This window comes from Ostrinia nubilalis, chromosome 8 (assembly GCF_963855985.1).
Source record: "Ostrinia nubilalis chromosome 8, ilOstNubi1.1, whole genome shotgun sequence".
NCBI lineage: Eukaryota > Metazoa > Arthropoda > Insecta > Lepidoptera > Crambidae > Ostrinia > Ostrinia nubilalis.
The window spans coordinates 5,905,851-5,931,189 of NC_087095.1; the positions used below are offsets into that span (position 1 = coordinate 5,905,851).

At 36.2% G+C, this 25,339-nt stretch overlaps 2 protein-coding genes and 1 long non-coding RNA gene across 6 annotated transcripts; 2 read left to right on the plus strand and 1 right to left on the minus strand.

Moving 5' to 3' along the window:
- The first annotated feature begins 337 nt into the window (after positions 1–337).
- On the plus strand, positions 338–7,474 carry LOC135074152 (uncharacterized). Its single transcript, XM_063968459.1, has 9 exons — positions 338–525; positions 1,421–1,576; positions 1,795–1,891; positions 4,409–4,541; positions 5,485–5,578; positions 5,794–5,962; positions 6,042–6,575; positions 6,644–6,937; positions 7,152–7,474. The coding sequence occupies exons 1-9, from the start codon at positions 376–378 to the stop codon at positions 7,472–7,474; spliced, it is 1,950 nt and encodes a 649-aa protein (XP_063824529.1). The 5' UTR covers positions 338–375.
- A 28-nt stretch (positions 7,475–7,502) lies between these two features.
- LOC135073804 (uncharacterized) lies at positions 7,503–22,683 on the minus strand. 4 transcript variants are annotated; one of them, XM_063967990.1, is made up of 9 exons: positions 22,519–22,683; positions 21,831–21,986; positions 15,169–15,265; positions 14,267–14,396; positions 11,731–11,815; positions 10,273–10,444; positions 9,657–9,839; positions 8,375–9,500; positions 7,975–8,150 (listed from the first exon to the last, which is right to left on the minus strand). In XM_063967990.1, exons 1-9 carry the CDS (start codon positions 22,621–22,623, stop codon positions 8,072–8,074), a joined length of 2,133 nt encoding a protein of 710 aa, XP_063824060.1. In that variant the 5' UTR covers positions 22,624–22,683; the 3' UTR covers positions 7,975–8,071. The 4 variants fall into 4 exon arrangements, with proteins under 4 accessions (XP_063824058.1, XP_063824059.1, XP_063824060.1 ...); XM_063967991.1 differs by lacking the exon at positions 7,975–8,150 and having other exon boundaries at positions 8,507–8,623; positions 8,698–9,500; XM_063967988.1 differs by having other exon boundaries at positions 7,503–9,500.
- A 49-nt stretch (positions 22,684–22,732) lies between these two features.
- On the plus strand, positions 22,733–24,128 carry LOC135073805 (uncharacterized). Its single transcript, XR_010257710.1, has 2 exons — positions 22,733–22,894; positions 22,983–24,128. It is a non-coding gene; the product is annotated as an uncharacterized LOC135073805 (long non-coding RNA).
- The last annotated feature ends 1,211 nt before the right edge of the window (positions 24,129–25,339 follow it).

The following is a 25,339-nucleotide window of genomic DNA, read 5'->3' on the forward strand; positions in this document are numbered from 1 at the left end:
GCGTGAAAGGTGATAAAACTAAGCTATTTTCGCATTTGTATTAATTTTATTTCTTCTTCTGTCATATAAATTGGTACCAACCATAGAGTTATTAATAATAACTCTATGGTACCAACAAACCAACTTAAGGCGAACTTGCTGCCATTAGGCATACTCTACCAGGTAACCTTTGGGCTAAACAGAAAAAAAACGTGTGTTCGTATGCATTGTAGAGCAGGTAATACGTAATACTAATAATAGCTATAGGTAAAGCTATAAATACTTAAATTCAAATCCTTAAAAAAAGTTACACTTATCCCTAAACCAACTTGATTATTTTCGAGGTATAAGTAAGTAGTCTATGTGGCACTATTTTTGCTAGTTAATTTAATTTAAATGCTGCCTCATTTAAATTATAATAATTGTGTGGCATTTTTGATATTTAATTTTATTCAATTTATTATTCAGTCAAATACAGCCGCTATAAATTATTGTGGTTCTAATGTTTGTAACAACAGTAAACAGCATACACTTTGCAAGTTCAAGGTATGATCTATCTAAACTTTAAAATTTAATTATAAAATATGACATTCATTATCACACAAATAACAAAGTGTGTACTTACTTACTATACATTTTAAGAAGTTATTTACACTGTTCGGTTAATGATCTACTTATGTGTGAGTTGGCAGATGGAAATCAAATTCAAATTCAAATTTTTTATTGCATATTAAGGTGTTTCATTCATTCCCTACCTATGGTAATCACGTCCCCTATTAATCATGGATACGAACCCATGGCAATTAACGCCCTATTCATTTCATTTATTTACAATAGTATCCGAGGGATATCCATCTTGCCCCAATTTCGATATTGACCCCCTATTACTACCTACTTAAGTTGTCCCAATTAGTTACTTAATGAGCGCAGGTAAGTTCCGGGTGTAGGCAACGTGAAATCATGAAAGCTTATGCACGTAGCCCACTAATCAACCCGGAAAGGGATCGTAACCGTATCAACTCGAGGCAGTCAGTATTCTTTGTATTAAACTGCTTACTGCAACGCACACAGTCTTATCCGCATCGTAACGTAAACGCCTCGCTTGGCGAAAAGACGATGACAGCTCGCAAAAGGCGATACGGTGTTGATCCCTTTCAGAGTTGATGAATCTGCTATGAGCTTTACCTATTCATATCTAAAATCGAATTTTATTAGTTAAGTAACTAGTAGTTAGATCCTAACTTTAAGGAGTTATTCTGCAACTGAAACCATCTAGGTTTAGGGAGTGCGTTTCAGATAAATGACGTCCACTGCTGGACTAAGACCTCCCCCAAGGATTTCTATAATGATCGGTCCTGCGCTGCGGGCTGGGAGTGAGGAATGAATAATCGCGTTTCTAAGAGAAGTTTGCAACTTAAGTCATTTATGATCTTCCAATTAGTCTTCAGGTCCTGGACCTAACTGCATTGGATATCAGAAGACAGTTACAACAGACGACCAAAAGAATGCGTTGCTGGAAAAAATCAACAGCCGGCGAAATAAAATAGCAGCAGGGGAAGTACGATCGTTCCCACCAGCCGAAAACATGATGAAACTGGTATGCATGGAATTTGTATAGTAAATAATCTTACGTTTATTATTTATTTGGGAACTCTTGGAAGAAGGGAAGGGAAGTCTTTTAGAGAACAGCTTAGTAGCTATTACAGAATTCCACAGCGAATGAAAAGTCAGTAAAAACAGCAGAGTGAATGGTAAACGATGGGAGTCTTTAGGACAGCAGAGTGAATGGTGATCTTATTATTTCTTTTGTCATAGGAGTGGAATGAGGAACTGGAGGTATCAGCCCACAGGTGGGCAGACCAGTGCGTTTCCCAAGGTGCAACAGACATACAGGACGACTGTCGGGACTTAGGTCAGTCAATATACGATATCAGTAATTTTGTTCAGTTTTATTCAAGTTTGATAACTTAGGTATAGGTACATTATTTGATGTAATTTAGGAATTCTCATTTAAACAAAAATACCTCCAGAGCTTTACAAAGATCTCCCCTAAAGTTTTCCATGACAACTGGTTCTGCGCTGCCAGCATTCTAAAGCTTTTCGCGGTACCTTCGTCAGATCGTCTTTTGCCGAGTTAGGTACAATTACAAAAAAACCGTGAATAATAACTAATCCCTATTTAAACTACTTAAGAATTGGTTCAAATGGTAGTAATGCGTCGATCTAAAAACTGGAAGATCTAGAGATAAGTCCTAATGGAAATAGAGTTAAATATCAGGGCCTCACTCTATTGAGTTAAATGAATTGTACCTACATATCGAGCACTGGCTGACCCTTTTATCTATTTGACCTTCCAAAAGTAGATTTAGTTTGCTGTTGACTGATTCTACAGTTGACTAGGAGTCGATCTTACATTCTGAGAATACTAGTAATACAATTTTGATCGTTTTCAACTGAAAGTAAACTTCGACTGAATATATTTTGTTTATAAATAATAAATTAACTAACTTGAGAAACGTAAGGATCTAATTTTTCCCTATTTCCTATTTCCTGACTGTTTCTGTTCGACAATCGCCTCATCGCCTAAGGACATTAGGTTTATTAAAGCTAGTTTTATAGTCACACTGACACATACACAGCGCAAATGTATGTAAGTATTTAGACCCGTTTTATAGCTTCAGCGCTGTCTACCAGGCGTTTTGTGCTGCGTATGCCATCTGCGCTTACCATAAACGTGACTATAAAACCAGCCTAAGTTGGCAAAAGAGACCAAAGTGGTCTGGAGCAGTGGGAAAGGACCATAAAGAAGTTTTTACGAGATCACATTTAGGTACTTTGGTCTTTCTTTTAACAGATTTATGTTAAATGAGCCACGAAGCTCGCAAAGTCTTTGATTAAACTTATGAAGTTGTAATCTAGTCTCTTTGTCTTCTATTTGGTTAATTAGTCACGAAGAGATATTTAAAATTATTTCTTATTGATTCTTAAAAATGTCGATCTCGTAAAATTGAAACTTCTTATTTATTTATTTAGAGATTACATAATAGGTATGTTAGTTACATTTTGTTTGGATAGGTACTGTAATAGTATTTTATTAATTGACAGTAAAAGCAAAAAAGCTGGGCTTTTAAGTCTATAGGCCTATTATCGTATCTTATGCTTCATTATTTATTACCTACCCATCAGCTGTATTCAGGGGCGTAGCTACCGCCGTATCTGCCGTATCAGTTATACGGGGCCCCCGGCCTACGGGGGCCCCCAAGGTGCGTAAGCAAAAATTAATAGAAACTTCCCAAATTTTTTAAATTTCAGAAATGAGAAAAGTAAAAAAAGCAATTAAGAAAAGATTTCAGTGCCTTTGCGAACTGAGTAGATGTTTGAAATATTACAACCAGAGAAACTTCTGTCTTCTTTAAACGAAGAGATATTAAACGCTTCCGGAAAACTGACGGCTATATAGACATATCAATAAATCTTTATGATTAAATTATTAAAGGCTCAAAAAACATGCCTGAATTCTGAGATTTAAAAAATTCATTCCATTAAGGAGCTCATTGAAATATTACTGATAAAATTCAATAGTCTTCAGTCTAGCATACAGTTTTCCGGAGGTAATAACAGCAGGCTTTTTATTTTTGACCCTTCCAGTTACAACCGCAACTGCTGAAAGAAGTTTCTCGAAACTGATAAAAAAATATTTAAGAACTTCTATGGGACAGGAACGCCTGTCAGACCTGTCACTATTGTCCATAGAGGCAGAAACTTTAGAAAAACTAAAGTCATCATCAGCTATGAATGATTTAATTAATCAGTTTGCCCAAAAAAGGCAAGGAGAGTTATTATTTAATTTAATTGTTTCTAAAAATGTGATAGATAGATAATTATGATGAATAAACATTTCTTTTAATTTTATGCTAACATTTTTTTCTTTTTTGAGAAATTTTTACCCTTCGTAAGGGCCCCCAAACAAATTTTTATACGGGGCCCCGCCAAGGTACGCTACGCTTCTGGCTGTATTTAAGGTCAAATGCAGACTCGATTTTCCATAGAAAAACCTACCTATGATAACATAGGTTAGCTCACTGAATTTATATTCAGTAGCCTAAGATTACATAATAAGTAATAAGTACTTTAGCTAGGAAGGACCAAATAACTTTCATATCGAAAGGTATGTCCCTAGTGGTTTTGAGTGATTGATTGCTAAAGTAAATTTAATATTATCTATGTTGAGGATACTGAGGCTGCTGAATCTCTGTTTGAGTCATTTATTAACTAATTTCAAAATGATCGGAGCCTGTTAGCTCGGACTATGGACACATGCACTCTTACGACTCTCTCTCACCAAAAGTTAAACGTGCGTTGAATACTTGTTTAAAATTACGTTTAGAATCGAAAGTTATTATCAACACAACAAAATGTAATTTTATAGTCACTGTGGCCGTGGGTCAGAACATCGCGTCGGTGTATGGCGAGGCTCCTGGTCTGTCACCACTCTCTCTAGTGGACGTCTGGTATATGGAGCTGCTGAATAGCAACTCTTCTATCCTAAAGAGGTACCTGCCGTGAGTATCAATTCACATCTTCATTATACCAGGCCTGTTCATCTCCGCGAGTTTACATCGAAAACAAAACACGCACGATGGCCCACCTACAGGATACTATTCGACAAGGCCTCACATACGAGCGAACATTGACTCACGCACGCGTATTCTTGTGTATGATGGAAGAAAATAAAAAAAATGGTGTACTAAATACTGTGCAGTATTTAACTGCCTAAATAATAATAAAAACACAGAATGTACTTTTTTAAATTGCCTCAAGACACTGAGAGGTAAATAAGTAGTTAATATTATTCATGATAATTCATGCTAAATACTTTTTTTATAGGTCCATGTGCTAAATCATGTATTTCCTCCGCCATTTTCCGCAGTTTGGCACCTCACGTCACATCATTTTACCGAAGTCAGCCCTATAGCTTCGGCGCAGTGCCGATCACTGACGTTTGTCAACAAAATGGTGCTTGACTCTTGAGACAGACTAAATTACACCATATTGTTAATGACATTGAGCATACATTTTTTTAAATACCTTCGCGAAGTAAAACTTCTGTACGTAGTATCTACTTATTATTATTTTGTGATTATACTACTTGACTAAGAGTAAAACATGTGAACATCGGGTCTTCCTAAAAATCCGTCTGGCCGGCTCTGTAGTATGGGGAGTGTAGGCCAAATCCTCTTTGCTTGGTAAATTGGAAAGGATCGTGTTCCTGTAGCTTGATGAAACTGTAACACTTCTATAAAAATGATGATGAATCCTCCGAGTGGAACCTTTCGACTATAAAGTTTGTTGTCAAGACCTACTTACTCGTATCTGTACTTTGAAACACAACACGATACACAGTGGCATCTTATCTCATTGTGATACAGGCTATTTTGCTACAAAAATATCAAGTCTGGTGTGCTTTCGACTTTATATCAAAATGTATTAATTATTACGTTTCAGGTCAATAAACAAGGGTTTTCCGCATTACGATTACTTCACCCAGCTCGTGTGGGCTCACTCAACCGAAGTTGGCTGCGGAGGGGCGAAGTTCCAAGTAAGACAAATCGCTTTGTATGCACAGTACAGTGAGCTTTAAGTGTTGATCGACAAGTTTAAATAGACGTCTGCTTCATTATGTAAATTCTAAGGAACACCTCAGATATTTTTAGAAAGTACTTAACTTTTTGCTCCGAAATCTTATTTAGGCAACACGTGCTACATAATTTAGGTAATTATTTAGTTGTTTACAAAAGTATTTTTTCTTCCCAGGAGCGGTTAAAAGATACTAAAGATTCCAGAAACAGGACAGTGCATAGACTAGTCTGTAATTTCGCTCCAGGTGGGAACATCTTAGGGGAACCCGTATATTCCGAAGGACCCCCTTGTTCAAGATGCCCAGACGGAGGAACCTGCGATTTGGAACACACTGCTCTATGCAGTAAGTGTTATAATGACCTAATAATTTTCGAATTTGCATGAAAAGCTAGCTAATCCCATTGTTATTTTTTAAAATTAAGGTTCACGAAGAAATAATAAATCATATTCAGTAACTAACGAAGAACAAGAAAATATAAATACTTCAGTTAATGCAGATTACCAATTACTACCATCCGATGAAGAGTTCCTAAAGGAAAATGCTACGACCATTCCCGAAATTTCGACGAATGTTGAACCTATAGAAGAAGATAAAAATATAACCGACTTTGACTATTTCTCTCATCTCTATGATTTTACCCGACAACCTGTAACAATAGTTACAAAGAAAGTAACTAATCCATGCAAAGATTCAATGGCTGTGGATGAGTTTGTTGAATTATTGAAGAAAAAGTTAAGCAGCGATTCGATGTTCAAAGAATTGTTGCTTTCGACAAAAAATCCGTCTCAAAATGGTAACATGGATTCTACTTATAGTGACCCCAGCGTAGCAGCATTCGTTAGTAGAATTTATAGCAAGAAGGTACCAACAACAACTACAAAGATACCTGAATTCGATTACGTAAATTCCACTTTGTTAGTGGACTTGGTTGAAGCTGTGATATTTAGAAGCAGCGGTAAGATATTTTGTATCTTTAATGGCGTCATTAAATAACAATAGGAATAAAAGACTATTCTATTGCAGATAAGACCCATGCAACTGAAGTAACCATTGAAACTTTACAACCTCCATCAGTTGGTCCAATCAAAATACAAGCAGAACTGGGTGAAGTCAAAGTTAACCATGACTTCACGGGACATTACTTCTTCCCTGAAGATATAACTGAAGAATCTGCCATTGAAACAGTCGACTCATATTATGACTCATCTAACGTCCCTGTATCAGATGTTATATCAGAAATAGAGAACTTAAAAAGAGATAAAACGACACAGGATTTTTTGGACGAAATTATTGAATCTGATTCCGCCACAGATGAAAGTACGACAACGTTTAGTACATTATCTTTTGGTGACATAAACTTACACAAAACTGGTCAAAAGGTTTTAAAAAAGTTTTTGGAGGAAGTTGGGGAAACAGGCTAAATGTATGAAATGCATTAGTATGCGTTTGTTAGTGATAAACTTTGCTCTATGTTTCTCTAGATAATGTACGAAGATTACATAACTAATTGATTCTAATGATTTGTTTTCAGGTAAGTTAGAGAGAAAAAAACGAAAAGGTGACGCACAATATTTGGAAAGCTTATATGACTTCGACAATATTAACTATAATGTAGCAAGAAAATCAAATCCCATCGAAATAATAGTTAATTCTTATGATTATGAAGATGAAAATATCAAAGTGAAATACGATGATTTACTGAGAAAAATTGCTGAAGATCTAAAGATGTTAAAATTAAATGAAAGATTTCATTGTTCCGCAAATGGTGCCATAAAAATAAATATGTTTTTGATAGACAAGTTATACCTATATGCTTTTTATTTTAGTAAATATATTTGGGTAAAGATTGATTGAAAGACGAAGTTTTCTTGTACTTTAGTTTCCGAAATCAAAGATAATTTAGATCAAATAAATACATTGAATATCAGATTATACAAAAATATAAAAAGAAAAATGGAAATAGATCCTCGGAGCAAATGAGCAGAATTACATAAACACACACTATTATGAAATGAATTTTGACCTCTTTTCCACGTCCGTATAATTTTTTGTAGCACCAAATAATATAAATCACCATAAGACAAGTTCTCTTCGGAACGTTTTTGTCTTTTTACTTCGCTAATACTAGGGTGCAAAATGTTAGTGTTCTCATCATTATCATTTCTTTTCATTCTCGAGGTTTCTTCGTAACAAAAACAATTGGCGTCTATTGAAGTTGTCGGGATTGTGCTAGAGATATAATCAATATCTGTACTGACGTAGCTTTGTAATGAGTGTATCGTAAAAGTTGTTACATCTGTACCAACTTGATTCTCCATATTAGGTTCAGCTTCGAAACTAGAATCTCTTCTGCGAACATTCAAAGCACGCTTTTCACAATAATCCTCGTCCTCCAAAGTAGTTTCAGTAGAGCTATCATCGATTGAGGAGAATTTGTTTCTATTCATAAAATCACGAGTGCAAGTAGAGGTTCTTGTACATCCTTCGACATAGCCCGGTGGAGTTCGGGAGCCTCGGTCTCCTCCTATACCTGGAATTATGACGCTTCCTTCAGCATTTGTAACAGTTGGAGCAGTCCATGTACAAGTAAGTTTTCGGGTGCAATGTTTTTTCCTCATAAAAGGTGTGTTCGCAGTGTACTCAGATGATGCGCTTGTGGTAGCAGCATCGGGAGCAGCACGTCGTCTTGCGTCTGTAGTAGTGTCTAGAGTACTAAGTTTTCTAAGATGCATTAATTCATCAAATGATAAATACTTCTCTGTTACAAGACCCTTTGGATTAGGTTTCATATTAGATGCATCTTTCAATTGTACTGTTATCGATTCTGTAGTTTGAGAGACTTTAACAGTGGTAGTAGTTCGTCTAGTCTTCCGAAACTTTTTATTTGATAATGTTGTGTACAACATCGATCTTAACTGCGTAGATTTATCTCGATTGTATTCATCCATTTGCCAAAAAGGTTTAAACGTTACTTCATCTATAGGGCTACGTCTTTTTCTTTCTCTGGAATCAGATGAATCATACATGTAATCTGGTACGTGTCTAAAATTGTCTCTATTTCTAAATTTTTCTTTTACCTGTCTTTGATCATGTTTTATTTTATGTGGCATTCTTTTATACATGTCAGGGATTGTAGTATCGTGTTGAAGCCATGTATCTTTTGGGGTGGTGATAATATTGTCTTTTGTTGGCAATTGATCTTCTTCATTGTCTCCACTACGAATAGCCATATTGGGCAGTAAATCGTAGTAATGTAGTTCAGCTGCCTTTCTCGTATCAGCTTTTTGATTTGGCTGTGCGATTGCAGGGTTATCGTCATTGTTTTGTGTTCTACGTCCTGATAGACATTGAGTTCCTGAGTCAGGATTAAAACATTGGCAGTTGGAGTTGCATTGGCACATTGGGGGCATAGTGGCACAGGTGGCTCTGGGTGTATTGCACTGGCACATGTCGCGTGGGCATCCAAGTTTAACAGTCATGATCGGGCACGAGGTGGTGGTTGGAACTACTTGGCAACAGCTCGTAGATCTATGCCGTGTGCATTGATTTACTTGGTGGCTTGATTCGCAGTCACTTTCTTCTGCATGAGATCTCCTTGTGCATTGATGATATCTGTTATATTTCCTCAAATCGTTCGCGGCTGGTTCACCAGCCTGTTCAGTTGTATAATCAAATCTTCGATAATTTTCAGATGTGGATTGGTCATTGATATTGGATGCGAAATTATTGTTATGTAATTCATGTCCATGGTAAACTCTAGAGTGCCCCCTCTCTTGTTGATATTGTTGTGGTCTTTGAACTCTGGGCGTCTGGGAGTAAGCGTTAGCAGGAGTATTCCATTGGTTTTGCATTGGTAATCGCGGTACATTTCGTAGTCCAGCTGTAATAATATGTTATTTTTAAATTATCTCTATAAAATTATATAAAATCCAACTGAAACTTTTTAATATAAGTACGCACGCAATTAAATAATTATAACAAAATAAAGTCATCTCTATGTTTGATGTTCTTTGGGTTTTAGTTATATCGCACTTACCATGACTGTTATTAAAAAATACATGTCTAGTCTTAGGATTCCTCTGGCGGATCGATTCATTAAAATTCATTTGTCTTAAGTTATTCCGGATGGGGTCTATGTCCAGTTTGACTGAGTTATTTGATAAGTTGAAAATCCTAAGTAAACTGCTCACTGGAGGAGTGGGTGTTGTATGAGGTTTGTCTGAAAATAAAAGGTATTATTAGGAACTTATAGTCGGAAGAACATCAACTTACTAAGACTATAGTAAGTAAATAAATATATTTGGATAATTTCACACAGCGCTATCTAGTCCCAAAGTAATGTGTTATGGGTGCTAGCTAAGCGGATATTCTACGTATACTTTTTTAAATACATGATTATACATAGTAACACACAGACCCGTCACAGAAATTTAATCATTTCAATTTCTGCCCGGCCGGGAATCGAACCCGGACCTATCGGCATAGTAGTCCGTTTTAGAACCACTACACCAAACAGCCGACAAAAGAGATACATTTTAAATCTAATGAAAAAATTCGTCATTTTCATCGACTGCACTAAGTAATTCAGCCCCTAAAAGTTGCATTATGGATTAGGATTAAAAATAAATGATAACAAATGAAAAAATATTTACCATTATCTTGTATCAAGTGTGCACACAAGCCCTTATATCGTTGATCCTGTACCTTATTGTGTACACATTGTGTCGCTGGGAAGCCTATGGCGTACACAGGCTTCCCGTGGAGATTTCCTTTGGGCGCGAAATTGCAAACTAATCTCTCTATGATAGATTTTCTTTCTGCCACCTACAATAAAACTTCCTTTAATCTTTACTAGCTTTTGACCAAGGTTTCGTCCGCGTTTGTTTCGATAAATAAATATCCTGAGTCGTATATTGGTGTTATTCTATAACATTGTAGAGTTTCATCAATAGCCGTCTAGTTTCTTTGAAAAGTCTCGCGTTTATAAAAAAAACTAAATTCTTACATTAATTAAAAAACCTGGGTGTTGTTGCTTGATTTTAGTTTAAGTAGTTCTTTATTTCAGTCAATAGATTGCCAACAAGGGCTTCGATTAATTAATTGATTGCGTAAGTTCTGAAGATAATAATTGATTGCTTCACGAACTCAGAGGGCAAAAATGTTTTTCATTCATATCGACATTCAGGATGAATGTGAACATCGGGTAAGAAATCTTGCAAACAGATTTTCTGTTAATGATATATCTAGTTACTTAATAACAAATATGATAACTCATGAAAACAGCTATAAGCTGGCAGGGCTGCCTTGAGGGCTGTAGGCAGCCAAATATATGTATTTGTCGACATCCAATAAGACTGGTGGGCGACAAAAGAGACAAATAATATGGAATGGCGTTAACAAGAGCACTCAAAGGCAGACACCTTTTGATATAGAGAGCCCTTACATTTTTCTATTTCGCATAATTAGAATACGTATGTATAACTTAGGTAGGTCGAGACTGATCAAGACAGATATTTTTGATTAGGTAGGTACTTGAACTTGCTTGACACCTATAACCTAATCAAATATCTGATTGCTTGTTTATTACGTTTTCACGTTTCAATTACATTTTTTTTCCCAATTTAAATGTATAAAAGAGAGCATAACACATGCCGAGTGGCTGCCATTTTGGTTCAAATTAAACTATGTAAATAACTATGTTGTAAGTAGTCTAAGCGCTCTTGCACACGACGCCGCTACCGCGCCGCCGCCGCGCCGTCGCCGCGCCTTTGCACTGTTCATACGCACCGAGTAAAACCGCCCGCCGCGGCGCCGTGGCGGCGTCGTGTGCAGGAGCCCTAAGGATATTTGGACTAAATAAAAATATTTCCTTTCTTTCTTTCTTTTTTTCTTTCTAAAAGTGACATTTATGGCCTGATGTTTTCTCCCTTAGTCGCCTCTTACGATATCCATGGGAAGAGTGGGAGTGGTTTTATTTCCACTCTGCTGAAACCAACGAAGGTAGGCCGAATCCTCCATTTGCCTCATGTAATTGTAGATTCGTATTAATATTTTTTAATGAAGTATTTTACATTGGGAAGAAACTACGATATGCTTAGTTAAATATTTACATAAAACCTGGCGCGACCACAGCCCACTTTATCCGTTTCGGCCCAAATTAATTGAGTAAAGTAATTTGTCTTCCAATCCCGTGATCTGAAATAAAGCAGGGGTAATTATAAATCTCTTCCTTATCCAAAAGATGATTTCGTTTTTTGTTCAGAAATGAATGGGGACTTTTTCAACATTTTAAGAAATTACTTTCAAAAGATATTGAATTGTTAAAAATCTTTTTGCAAAAAGCAAAAAGATATTCATTCTATTTATTATAATAATAGGTATTTCAAAGGGATAAAGCTAGAGTTACGTAACTAATTCATTATTTCCGGGTATCGAACCAGACCGGGCTTAGCGAGATAAGGACATTAGTCTAACTTTTTACTCGGGGAAGTTCTGTAATATCCCTAACATACCCCCTTTTAGGCCTCAGCCTCGAACTTAGCGGGCAGCGGGGCGGCGGCGGCGGCGGCGCGGGAGCGGCAGGATCTTATGCGTAAAATCAAATAGACCGGTTCTCGAAAACAGCGGCGCGGCAGCGGCGCCGGAGCGGGCAACGAGCGGGCAGCGGCGAGGGAGCGGGCAACGAGCGGGCAGCGCACTCCTTCTTTTGCCCACAATAAATCGAGCGTTAGGAATAAATTTGCATCGAAATAAAATTGTCGCCGTTGTTCAGACATTTCGTTTGCGAATAAAAACAAATATCTCGACAACACAACCCCGAACACAACACTTCGCCGCTAAAGCGCCGCGCGAGCTGCCCGCTTGTTTCGAGAACGGGTCTGCGTTGCCCGCCCCGCTCCAGCGCCGCCGCCGCTCCCGCCCCGCTGCCCGCTAAGTTCGAGGCTGAGGCCTTAGGGACTCTGAAATTCTCCTAATTGAGTTCCTGGTGAAATTAACTTAAGTACATTATTTGTTGTTGGCAACCCCAACATTATTTGTAGCTTGGCAATTATTGTCATAACTTAATCCGTTTTCTGTGTCTCTTTGTATACCGCCACTGTAAAAGACTCTAGGTACTCTACACACTAAGCGGGCTTGATGTCGGAGGCTTTATTTTAAAAGAATCATGTCGACGTCTTGCACGTGTAAATACCTATCCTCGTGAGTTTTTGTGTAGACTGCTTAAAGAATACACGTAGGTACGATAACTCACTGACTTCTACTATTAGTAACAAGCTATATTATCAGTCCTCATCATCATTTCAGGGGGAATGATTTCCATAATAAATAAATAATGGCCGATTGGCAGCGGCCTGCATTAAGCGCCATCCTGCTACCTTTATGAGATCGGTCCACCTTGTGAGTGAATACGTGAGTACGAGGCCTCCACTTAGGGTTGCCAGATGGAAACTTACCAAATCCGGGACAATTCTACTAGGACAACGGTGTCGGGTCTTGGCCATAGTAAAAATATCTGGGTTTCCATTATTTTCAAACGATTTTATTTGTACTGTCACAGAAAAACTATCGCGCGCGTCCCTGTTACAAAAACCGGGATAAAACTATCCTATGTTATTTGCCAGGACTCAAACTATCTCTATGCCAAAAGACAATGCCGGAAATTGGCGTCTTTTTTTTTCGCACGGCCATCGACCAAACTTTGTTTTTTGATTACAAAATAGTGTAATAAACCAAACTTACTATGGCATGTATACCTCTAAACTCAGTCTGAACTGAGTTACGAGCATTAGAAGTTTGATGATTTTCATACTAGATTTGCTTTTTGCGCGCAAAGTTTTGTAAGAAATTGCAACAAAATAGTGAAATTGTATGTGTAAACAAACAATATCATCCATTAAAGGCTCCAGACATCGATATGGAGCAGAATCAGCGCAATAAAAAAATAGTGCAATATTTTGTTGCAATTTCTTACAAAACTTGCGCACAAAAAGCAAATCTAGTATGAAAATCATCAAACTTCTAATGCTCGTAACTCAGTTCAGACTGAGTTTAGAGGTATACATGCCATAGTAAGTTTGGTTTATTACACTATTTTGTAATAAAAAAACAAAGTTTGGTCGATGGCCGTGCGAAAAAAAAAAAGACGCCACTTTCCATACAAAATCTGGCATTGCCATTTCATCAAAATCGGTTCAGTGGTTTAGGCGTGAAAGCAAGACAGACAGAGTTACTTTCGCATTTATAATATTAGTACAGATAGTTTAGAAGTATAGATAGTATAGAATAGAAGTATAGATTCATACATTTATTAAATAAGTAATGTACGTCAACGTACTTATTAGGACTCACAGGCAGGCCAGCCGTGTCATTTGTTATTATTATTATTACTTATTGGTTTATTTTGACACAAAACTAGTAGGTTTTCGGAAATCCGGGACACTAAGGTCTAATTACTGGACACGGGACAAGACGCAAAATTCCGGGACAATCCCGGATTTCCCGGCCATCTGGCAACCCTACCTCCACTCCAGAACCTTGCTGCCACTTCAGCTTGCTAATACGTCGGACTTTGCCAGCGACTTTAGTTCGTCTAAGGGTCTCCTCATTTCTGATTCTATTATAGTACGTACATATTTACGTACTTACTGATTGTAATAGGACACGCTGCCAGTGAATGCCCTTTTCTGCATGAACCACACATCAATCAAGCTCGTCACGTGCATTCCGGGCGAGGGCCCCGATATAGTTACGATGTTTTGACCCACTGCCGACTCCTCTGGAAGGAATATGATTAATTGCACGCTAAAAAACTTACGTTTTAGGGTTTTAGTAAGGGCACTTGAACCAAATAATCGTTTGTAGGTAAGTTTTGGATGGTTAGGCGAAAGTTAATAATATGTTACTGAAATTCAGGCCTAAACTGAAAGTGAAAATGTGTGATTTATCAACTATCTACCTACACTCTGAAAACTTAGGAGGTATTTAACTCGTAGATAGGAACTAAGTTATGCGAAGTTTAAGACGAGTGGCTAAAAGTCTAGAAATCTTAGGAAACTGGTTAATACTTAGCTTAAACTTCGTTTAAGCTCTAGATAAAATATATTATTATGTAAATGAGTATTATATAGAATGAATTGTTCTCTGAAAATCAACGTGGCTTTTTAGTACAAAGAACAAGTTAAGGTGGATTAACAAAAAGTACCTATATTTAAGTGATTATTGGAAATTGCTATTTTATGGAAATTGGAATCTGAAGGTATAGTTATTTAGTTAGTTTTCTACTAGTATTTTCTAGGATCCTGTCATCCGCTTTGCAATGGAGGGAAGTCGAACCCGAACTCCGAACTCCTCCTATGTTCTTCTGATTAATTTCGTTGCGTGTCCAATGACAGTTTAACTTTCCTCCGGGACAAACTTGGCCTTCACTGGGTGCGTTTTTATTTGCGGTAAAGCTGTAGATCCTGGATACACAGGAGTTGCAGCGGTGGGAACGAGAGGAGGGAAAGGTCCCATAGTATTTTCTAGGAAAACCAATAAAATGGCGTTACCTAAATCACGGCATTCGTCTTCCTTGTCGGGGCGTGTAGCACTGTCGCACTGGTCCACCCACCTTTGGGCGAACTTCGCAAGCTCGTTTGACCAATACTGCAACGTTAGGAACTTGATAAATCGTAAGTTATACTCTAAGGCCGAGTTGCACCATCTTAATTTTACCGTAACAAAGTCAAAGTCAAAGTCAAAATTTCTTTATTTGTTTGGACTAATAAATAGTTCTTACAAATCGTCATTTTGCTCTTAAGGAGCCTCTACATGTCTCATAATCTTTTTACCCTACCAGCGCTTCGAGACCAACATTTGGCAAGTGCTGAGAAGAAGCGCCGCAACAAACTCAGTCACCACTGTCTGCCGGTTAATATAAATAAATAGAAATAGTAGTAGTAGGTACATTCGATTCAGGAGCAGTTCACTGAATTTACCATGCATTCTTGTATGGTGTATCTTATAAGAATGGGTATACAAGATTGCGTGGTATATTAAACAAGGTAGTGACGTGCTAATATCTAGACTTACATATTAAGATACTAGTAGAAATGACTCGCATACATAAATTTGAATAACTTGGATTGACCAGTCTCCGAAAGCAGCGCCTGTTCACAGACATGACGAGTGAACCAGCCATCGCTTCACTCGACCATATTAGAGGGAATGTAACGACCCGCCTCACTACGCCACCACCCCAGAGACATTTTAGTGAGAATGACAATTCCAAGTTATCTCTTTAAAATAAAAAACTAATAATAAAGCTAAGTAACAGTCCAGATTGAGAAGCATGACACTATAACATTTGAGAAATTATTATGAGTTTATACATTACTTTTCATTTTAATTCTTTTTAGTGCGAGCATGAGAGGACCATAATCCTACTCCCAGGATGACTTATCATTAAGAAAATCTCGAGTTGTATAATAGGCTTTTTTAAGCATGTGATCTTTAACTATATCTTTAAATTTATTATACGGTAGCTCTTTATATTTATCAGGGACTTTGTTATAAAAATGGATACCTTGTCCCATAAAAGAGGCAAACACTTTATTCAGTCTAAAAGCGGGTATAGCCAATTTATTTTTATTTCTAGTGTTAATTTGGTGAATATCACTTTTCTTTTTGAATTCAGTAATATTTTTTTGAATAAATAGAATACAGTTTAAGATGTATTGTGAAGCGGCCGTGAGAATGCCAATTTCTTTAAACAATTCTCTAAGGGATGCTCTTGCTTTCATTTTATACAAGTATCTTATCGCACGTTTTTGCAAAATAAATATTGTTTCAAAATCTGCAGCTTTGCCCCATAGCATGATTCCATATGACATTAGGCTATGAAAGTAGCTAAAGTAGACTAAGCGAGCTGTTGAAACATCGGTTAATGACCGTATCCTTTTTATTGCAAAAGCCGCTGAGCTGAGCTTTCCCGCCAGAGTTTCTATATGGGGGCCCCACTGGAGTTTTGAATCCAGGGTAATTCCCAGAAATACAGTAGAGTCTACCAGATCGATTGCATTATTATTAAGTTCTATTTGAGTACTAACTGTTTTTACGTTAGGCAAAGAGAATTTTATACATTTTGTTTTCTTTGCATTGAGTTGTAAATTATTTGTAGTGAACCAACTTAAAACTCTTGTTAGTGCATTATTTACATCGTCAAAGTTATTTTTACTTCTGTCGATATTAAAAATCAAAGATGTGTCATCAGCAAATAACACGATTTCGCAAGAGTCCTTAACAAAATATGGTAGATCATTAATGTATATAAGAAACAAGAATGGACCCAGAATGGACCCCTGCGGAACTCCCATTTTCACAGGTGACCCAGAAGACAAAACACCATTTATGTCAACTTTTTGAACTCTAAAGTTTAAATAGGATTGTATTAAATCCAAAGCCGAGTCCTTTACCCCATAATAGTGCAGTTTGCGAATTAGCGTTTGATGTTCTACGCAGTCAAAAGCTTTTGAGAGATCACAGAAGACCCCTAGTGCATTTTGAGAATTCTCCCAAGCCTCGAAGATATGTTTAAGTAGTGCAACCCCAGCATCGGTGGTGGAACGACCCTTGGTGAAACCATATTGTTCACTATGAAATAGTTTATTAGAGCCAAAGTGAATCATAAGTTGCTCCTGTATGATTTTTTCAAAAATCTTGCTCAGAGCGGGCAGGATAGAAATGGGTCTATAATTGCCAGGGTCGGTTTTGCTACCAGACTTAAATAATGGCATTAGTCTACTATGTTTCATGAGGTCGGGGAAGATTCCCTTCTCTATGCAATTATTGAATATTATCGCTAACTGTGGGGAAATTATATCAATAATGTGTTTGACTATCTTGACAGAGATGCCCCAGATATCAGTTGTACTCTTTACGTTTAAAAGATTAAAAGTTTTAGTGATATCTAATGGAGTAATATGTTTAAAAGAGAAGTGCGAGTCACAGGGTGTCACGTGGGTTTTCAATATTTCTTCGGCCTCGGAGGGAGATGACTTTAAGTTGGCAGTTGTTGCTGAAGCTATATTACCAAAAAATTTGTCAAAAGCTTCCGCTACATCTTTATCTGCAGATATCAAATTATCGTGAACTTTGAGAGAAAAGTCATTATCTTTTGGTTTTAGTTTACCAGTCTCTCGGTTGATAACATTCCAAGTTTCTTTTATTTTATTACTGGCGTTCCCTATCTTGTCCCGAATATAAAAAGACTTAGCCATGAAGCAAACTTTCTTAAAAATTTTTGAATACTTTTTTACATGCTCAAGAAAAGATATACTATTATTATACTTTTTCATGCCATAAAGTTCATATAACGTATTTCGACTTTTGTATATTCCCTTGGTAGCCCAGTCACTAAACTTTGATTTGGTATTTGGTTTTAATGGCTTTACCGTAAAAACTTTGTCATGTTCGGTTTTAATACATTCGAAAAGGTTATTGTAAAGAGCATCTGGGTCTCCCTGCACATACGGGACTAAATGCAATTTATTTTCAAGATTATTTTTAAAACGTTCTAGACGACTAATGGTTACAGGTCTACATACGGCATTTTTTTTACTTTTATTATTCAAATTATTACAAATAAATTCTACTTTAATACCACAGTGATCTGACGTAAGATTGTGTATGACAGCTTTATTGTCAGGGACACAGCTAGAGAAAATATTATCTAGACAAGTAGCTGTGGTTTCCGTAATTCTAGTTGGTTCCTTAAATTGACTAAACAAGTTAAATGACTGAAAAAGGGAAAGTAGTCTTACAGAATATGATGATGAGCTATCTAGTAAATTAACGTTAAAATCTCCACAAACTAAGACCTTTTTGTTGCTGTTACAAGTTTTATTAAGAGCATCCTCAATAGCCGCTTCAAAAATACCAAAGTCCCCAGAAGGGGGTCTATACACACATACAATGATGTAACTCTCAAGCTCGACACAGGAAATTTCGACAACACGCTCAACTGATAGCCCTACTACATCTTTGCGTTCTTTATATTTAATATTATTATTCACAAATATTAAGGAGCCTCCGTGAATGGCAGACTTCCTGAAAAACGCGCTACTTAGCTGATAATTATCTATATGAAAAGAGCTTTCATATTTCTTTAGCCAGTGTTCGGTAATACACATTACATTAATATCAAAACTTTTTAAGAATAGCTCTATTTCTAAGACTTTGCTGGCCAAGCCTTGAATATTTTGATGAACAATCTTGAATGTTCCGGGCTTGGCCTTTGTCGAGTGCCTCAGTTTAAACAACTAGTAGTAGGTACAGTCATAATATTGTTACTATTTACATACTGAGATATCAAATTATTAGTACCCTGATTATGATCAGTTTTATGAATATAATTACATTTAATATTGTATGCAAACAATGAGGCTAATTTATTCTTAAATTTTGTAGAGAGATACATTGTATCTACAGTCAACTTAAAGCTAGAAATAAATTTATTTACGTCAAAAAGTAAAAGTGCGTCGCTATGACGATAAGTCAAGTTATACATAAGTATATTTAAATCAAATATGTTCTTGTTTATCTTATTTAGATTATACCCTGAATTTACATAGGGTAAAGTACACAAAATTATCTTAAATTTTAACCTATTTTGCAAATTTAATAGTTGGTCAATATTTTGAATTATACTCTTTTTATCTACAGAGTAACTATTACCATACATTATAATTACATTGGAGTTCTCATCTAATTCTTGGTTTTTACCAATTTCGTGAATTATCTCTGTCAGAAACCTGCCTGGATAGCAATAATTCAAGACCTGTGTATTCAAGTGCTCCCTGAGCATAGAACCTAACCCCTGACCAAGCTGATCAGAATAAATAAAGGTTTTCCCTCCATTACCGGTATCACTAATTTTTTTAAACAAGGCAGTTTCATTAGTTTGGGATTCAATGAATAATATGTCCTGCGCCGGCTCAGTTTGAATAGACTTTGGTATTATAGTGGGCTGAAGGCCATTAATACAGTTACAAGACTGTTTTTTTGATAAGGACTCAAAACGCTCAGTGTTGTAATTGCAACAATAACAATAACCGGTGCTTTTTGTATGGAGTTTGACAGATTTTTGATGTTTATCAAAGTTAAAGTAAGATGGGGCAACTCAGCCTAACTGTTACTCGTAGCACAGAATAATAATAAGTACTACGCTCGTAGTACGTAGTAGTACTTATTATTATTCTGCGCTCGTAGTAAGAAAGAAGTACCTTAAGTAAGGTAGTTAATGTCATAATTCACACAGAAACCCAACAAATAATCCATTCATTATTTCTGTGGAAACCAAAATCTTTGAGAATTAAAAATTGAAAGCTACTCGTAACTAAATTGCAAAAGTTTACTGTATAGTCCAGTCAATGAATGCCTTAACGACGGTGTAGAGAGAAATCCGTGGAACACAATTTCTGACCTCGGGACTTTATTTAGCCTAGTTAGGTGGTGAACATAGCAAAAGTCCCCGCCCTTAGCCCTTGAGCCCTCGGGGAGAGGGGGGTTTAAAGGTACCACTTTTCGGATTTTCGCTTAATCCTCGGAAACTATGCGTCCTAGTAACATGACTACTATGAACCAAAAAAAGCTTATTCAATTTGCTACAGGTGAGACCGTCAAATTTTTCTATATCTTGTATAGTTTTTGTGGCATTTGCTCTAGAAGGTCTGTAAAATTGGAAATTTTATTTTTGTCTTACATGTTCTTTTCAGGAGAAAATCGACTAAATCAACATTGAGCAAACACTATAGACATGTGGGAGCATGTTAAGCCTAGTTCCAGGGAGGGGACTGCACCGTGCGTATATTTAGACGAACCAATTAGAGCCACTTTTGACTCCTCATCATTCAAAAACTACTGTGCATTAACACTTCAAATTTGGCTCATGTGTTGAGACTTGTAAGATAAACATCAGCTTCAAATTTCATAAATATACCTCAAACGGTTATTTAGGTATTGACGTTCAAAAATCGACATTTAGAACACTAACATATATCTATAACATGTGAAATGTTAAAATTTACTGGTTTTTTATTTGTTCCTTTGTATTTACATAACTACCTTTCTGGATGCCAAATTTGAACCTTCGAGGTCATCTGGAAGTGGTTAGAATTTGGTCTATAGGTCAAACATGTAGATTTTTGGACGTCAATACCTAAAGAACCGTTTGAGGGATATTTGTGAAATTTGAAACTGATGTATATCTTGCAAGTCTCAACACATGAGCCAAATTTGAAGTGTTAATGCACAGTAGTTTTTGACTGATGAGGAGTCAAAAGTGGCTCAAAGTGGATCGTCTAAATATACGCACGGTGCAGTCCCCTCCCTGGAACTAGGCTTAACATGCTCCCGCATGTCTAGAATGATTGCTCAATGTTTATTTAGTCGATTTTCTCCTGATGGGAACATGTAAGATATAAATAAAATTTCCAATATTACAGACCTTCTAGAGCAGATGCCGCGAAAACTATACAATTTATTGAAAAACTTGACTATCTCACCTGTAGCAAATTGAATATGCTTTTTTTGGTTCAAAGTAGTCATGTCACTAGGGCGCATAGTTTCCGAGGATTAAGCGAAAAACCGAAAAGTGGCACCTTTAAACCCCCCTCTCCCCGCCGGCTCAAGGGCTAAGAGTGGGGACTTTTACTATGTTCACCTCCTAACTAGTCTAAATAAAGTCCTGAAGTCAGAAATTGTGTTCTACAGTTTTCCATCTATAATGCTTTATTGACTGGACTAGTAAGTAGGTATATTGTTTTAAACTTTCATGGTCACTAACATAATTATGAATACTGATGGGATTGCTAACATGTAATATGTATATTGTACATAGTAGCAATCCCGTCAGTAATAATAATTAGTTTACTGTTTATATATTCTTATAGTTACTACATCGGTTTATATCTCAGACGCGTCTGTTACGTTATCTAAAGCAGCAACTAGTTAAATAGATATTACACTTGAGTGGACTCTACCTGTGTCACGAATTTCAAATCATATTCATACCTAGTTTCTGAGTAAGTCTAGGTTGTTATACTTGACAAACTGATGGGATAAAGCTATAAATCAATGCTTCAACGAACTGTTAACTGCTGTTGGAATTATTGCCATACGGATACCCAAAATAATACAGATAAAAAGCTTTTATGAAAGTTTAGTTTCTAACAATTTTGTTCATATTGGCGGCTCGGGGTAGAAGCCTCGACAAGCCCGCGGCGACGAAGTTTCTCTGCTCGTTAATTTTGTTAACAATATTATTAACATCATCCTTTGTGAGTGGAGTATCTTCGTATTCTTCGCAAGATGAACTTGGGCCCGACATCTGGAAATTTTAACTAATTATTTAAATAGGTACAGTCGGAGTCAATGAGCGCAGTGGGTTTGCTTTTGTGTCCCTAAGGCATTGTTCTATCATCTATGTAAGCGACTAGCGCGGTGTGACGTAACACAATATGAAAATATGAAAGAGATTTAATCATACCTAGTCGAGATCGTTATCAAAGTACAAAAAAATTCCTATTTACTATTTTGTTATAATAAAACTTGTATCACGTCATATTCCTTTCCAACGCTCACCTAGGGCACTTCTGTGGAACGCAATTACTGTGCCAAGTACCATAAGGAAGAAAAATAAATCCGGAGTAGATAGGCTTTGCGTAAGGCCCATGTAAAGAAATATTGCTACGCATAGCTTGCAGCGTACGTATCTTCGTATACTAGAAGCTGTGTTATGAGTTATATTACGTGAGTAATAAATTTTATGGTACTTATGGCTAAGAAGTCTACCTACACCAGGTGTCTCCAGCGCTAAGTTGGCTACTTCGTGTAACTTATTAGATTTCTGTAATACTTACATTGTATTTACAAAGCGTATGGTTAGGACATATTTCACAATATTTGAGAGAGCCGTTTACAAAATCGATATAAAAGAACAATACAATCAATTTCACATTTATCATAATAAATCATAAAATATAATTAATTCCCAATGACGTGTATAAAATGAAGTCGAAGCATCATGGCCCCGTAGATTTATTCATGGTGACTCGTTATAACATTAAAATGTCAGTCAAGTAAAATGGACTATCCTATATTCATTGGTTATGTTTTTTGTGCCCCATATACTAATATTTTTATTTATTTACCCAACTCAAAATAGTACAGCTTCAAATCAGAAAGATAAAATTCAAAATGCATTTTACGATAAAAGAACCACTCTACGAACAGAAGGTATTTTATTGTATCCTATTGATTATTCATAGAACAGAATTTGAATTTAAGGGAAACAACTAATACTGACATTATATTATTGTTGCAGGTTACATTCAGAAAAATGCAAGTGTTATCAATCATAACATTCTATTCCAAATTATTCAAAATCTTACAAACACCAAGGCTCCGAACTTAAAATCAAACGTTTTCGATAAAATGCTGTCCGATGAAATGCTATCTATCAAGAGACATTTTTATGATAAAGACGTAAGAAGCACAACGTCTGTCACGACCTCTACTAAAAACAATCCTCCCACCCCAACTTTAGAATTGAAACAAAAATGGCCTCTAATAGGGTTCACTGAAAAGCCAGTTAATATAATCAGGAATGAAAATTCATTGAAAACTAACAATAAGATTAGAAAAATCCTGCCAGCTTTCAAAATTGGCGATAAAAGTGACAATATTGAAGAAGAATTGCAGAACGTGGGGAAAACTATAGATAAAAACGATAAAGTTTTGGGTTTGAGAAGCTTACCTGAAGTAAGGCAACCTTCTCACCGTAATATTTACCAACAAACGGAGTACAAGATGTGTACATGTATGAAAACAAATCCATCTACTTGTAGTCACCGTTGTACTGGAGGCTCAACTGCTTGCTCTCACAGTACTCCCACTAGCAATTGCCTTCATTGTACACAAACAATTCCACAATATACCATTTCCCCTATATATTATCAGCCATACTTTGTCGGTATGACAACACATGTACCGTATATAAACGCTTACTATCATCCCGATGTGATAAACGAGTTAAAAGTTCCAAGAAAACCGAAACATAGAAAAACTACTACACCTCATATCGACAAAGAATTATATTATGACACCGATGATCCTAATTCGGACCAGCATAAAGATAACTATGATGAAAATTTAGATTATTATGAAGATGTAAGTAAACATAATAAAAATGAAGAGAAAGAGCACACTATAAAATTACATGCGGTTGACAGAGATGAAAAAGGGAAACGTAAACATAAGCACAAAAATTGCCATGTGAAGGGTGACACTCGAAAAAAAATGGTTCAAGATATCTTTGATGATTTGAAGACTTATTACAGTGATTCTGTGATAAAAGATTGCTATTGTACATCCTCGTCTTCATTGGTTGACATCAATAACGTTTTACTGTTTGTTGCGTATCTCTTATGTGTGCTATAAATAATTATAATTCAATAAACTCGACACATTCTTTACGTGTTTTTGTGTAGGTATAACTTAGAAATGTACGAAATTCGTACTATAAGGATCGGAGCGCGTTATCTATGAATAATTCAAAACTACACATTAGTGTTGAAATGTAGTTTGTGGGCTAAAGCGGGAAAGTCAGTGTTATTTTTCGGCGTGCCTGTGTCGCAGGGCGACTTGTAAATCTTTCTCGAGTGATTAATGTCTACAAAATGACGCTTAACATTATGTCGTGTGTTTTTGTTTGCTCTTTTTACGACTCTTGCTTTTAATGTCATTTTGTATTTGTCTTTTTCTAACTTGTTTTTCTTTTATAGTTTCGGTATCCTTTGAGATGGTATAAATATGTACTAAACTAGCTAGGTACAGATTATTTATATTTATGAGCCGATTCAGCTAGGCACCTGAAAAGTTATAATACTTAAAGAGATCTTTTTTGGGCTTTGAGAAATACTTATTTCAAACTTACAAATAAATGTAGCTTAGATATTAAATTTTTGAATTTTCAACAAAGACAAAATTATAACTTTCTCAGGGTAGAAAGAAACTTAATTATGGAGGCTTTTGTTCCAAATATCTTATTATTCTTCTGATTCGTTCGATTAACCACTCTTTGTGTTTGTGGAGAGTTTTGGGATCAGTAGAGTGTGCGATTGACAGGATAAATAATAGTCTCTATGGAATCAATGTAGTGTTTCATGTTATAGATGTCTTTGTTAACGAGCTCGCTGCGGGTGAGATGGAAGACTTTGTAAAGATATTTTGAGATAATGAGCGAAAATAATTTAAGCAACGGGAAAATGAATTAATTTCCGCACTAATTTAAGAGAGGATGGTATAAAACAAAACATGGTCGAAGTTTGTAATTCACTTGAAATCTTGCAATCAATAAATTATTACACAACTCACAAGTCATGCAAGAAAAAAAAACAGTGTTAGTTGGAGTGAACTTTTCAATAGTAGAGCTACAATAATGACCAGTGACCACAATGAATTAAGAAACAGTAAAAATGGCCGCATTCAATTAGCTAGAAATTTCCCGAGAGTGCATTCTCGATTGTAAGAATAAGATTTTAAAGACCCTCTTTAAAAGTTTCTCCAAATTAGACAAAGGAAAAATAACAATCCTAACAGATTTAAACAGATATTACCTTATTAAGTGTACCTAACGTAATCGTTTTAATAGACTTCAAAATAAGATAATATCTGTTGGGG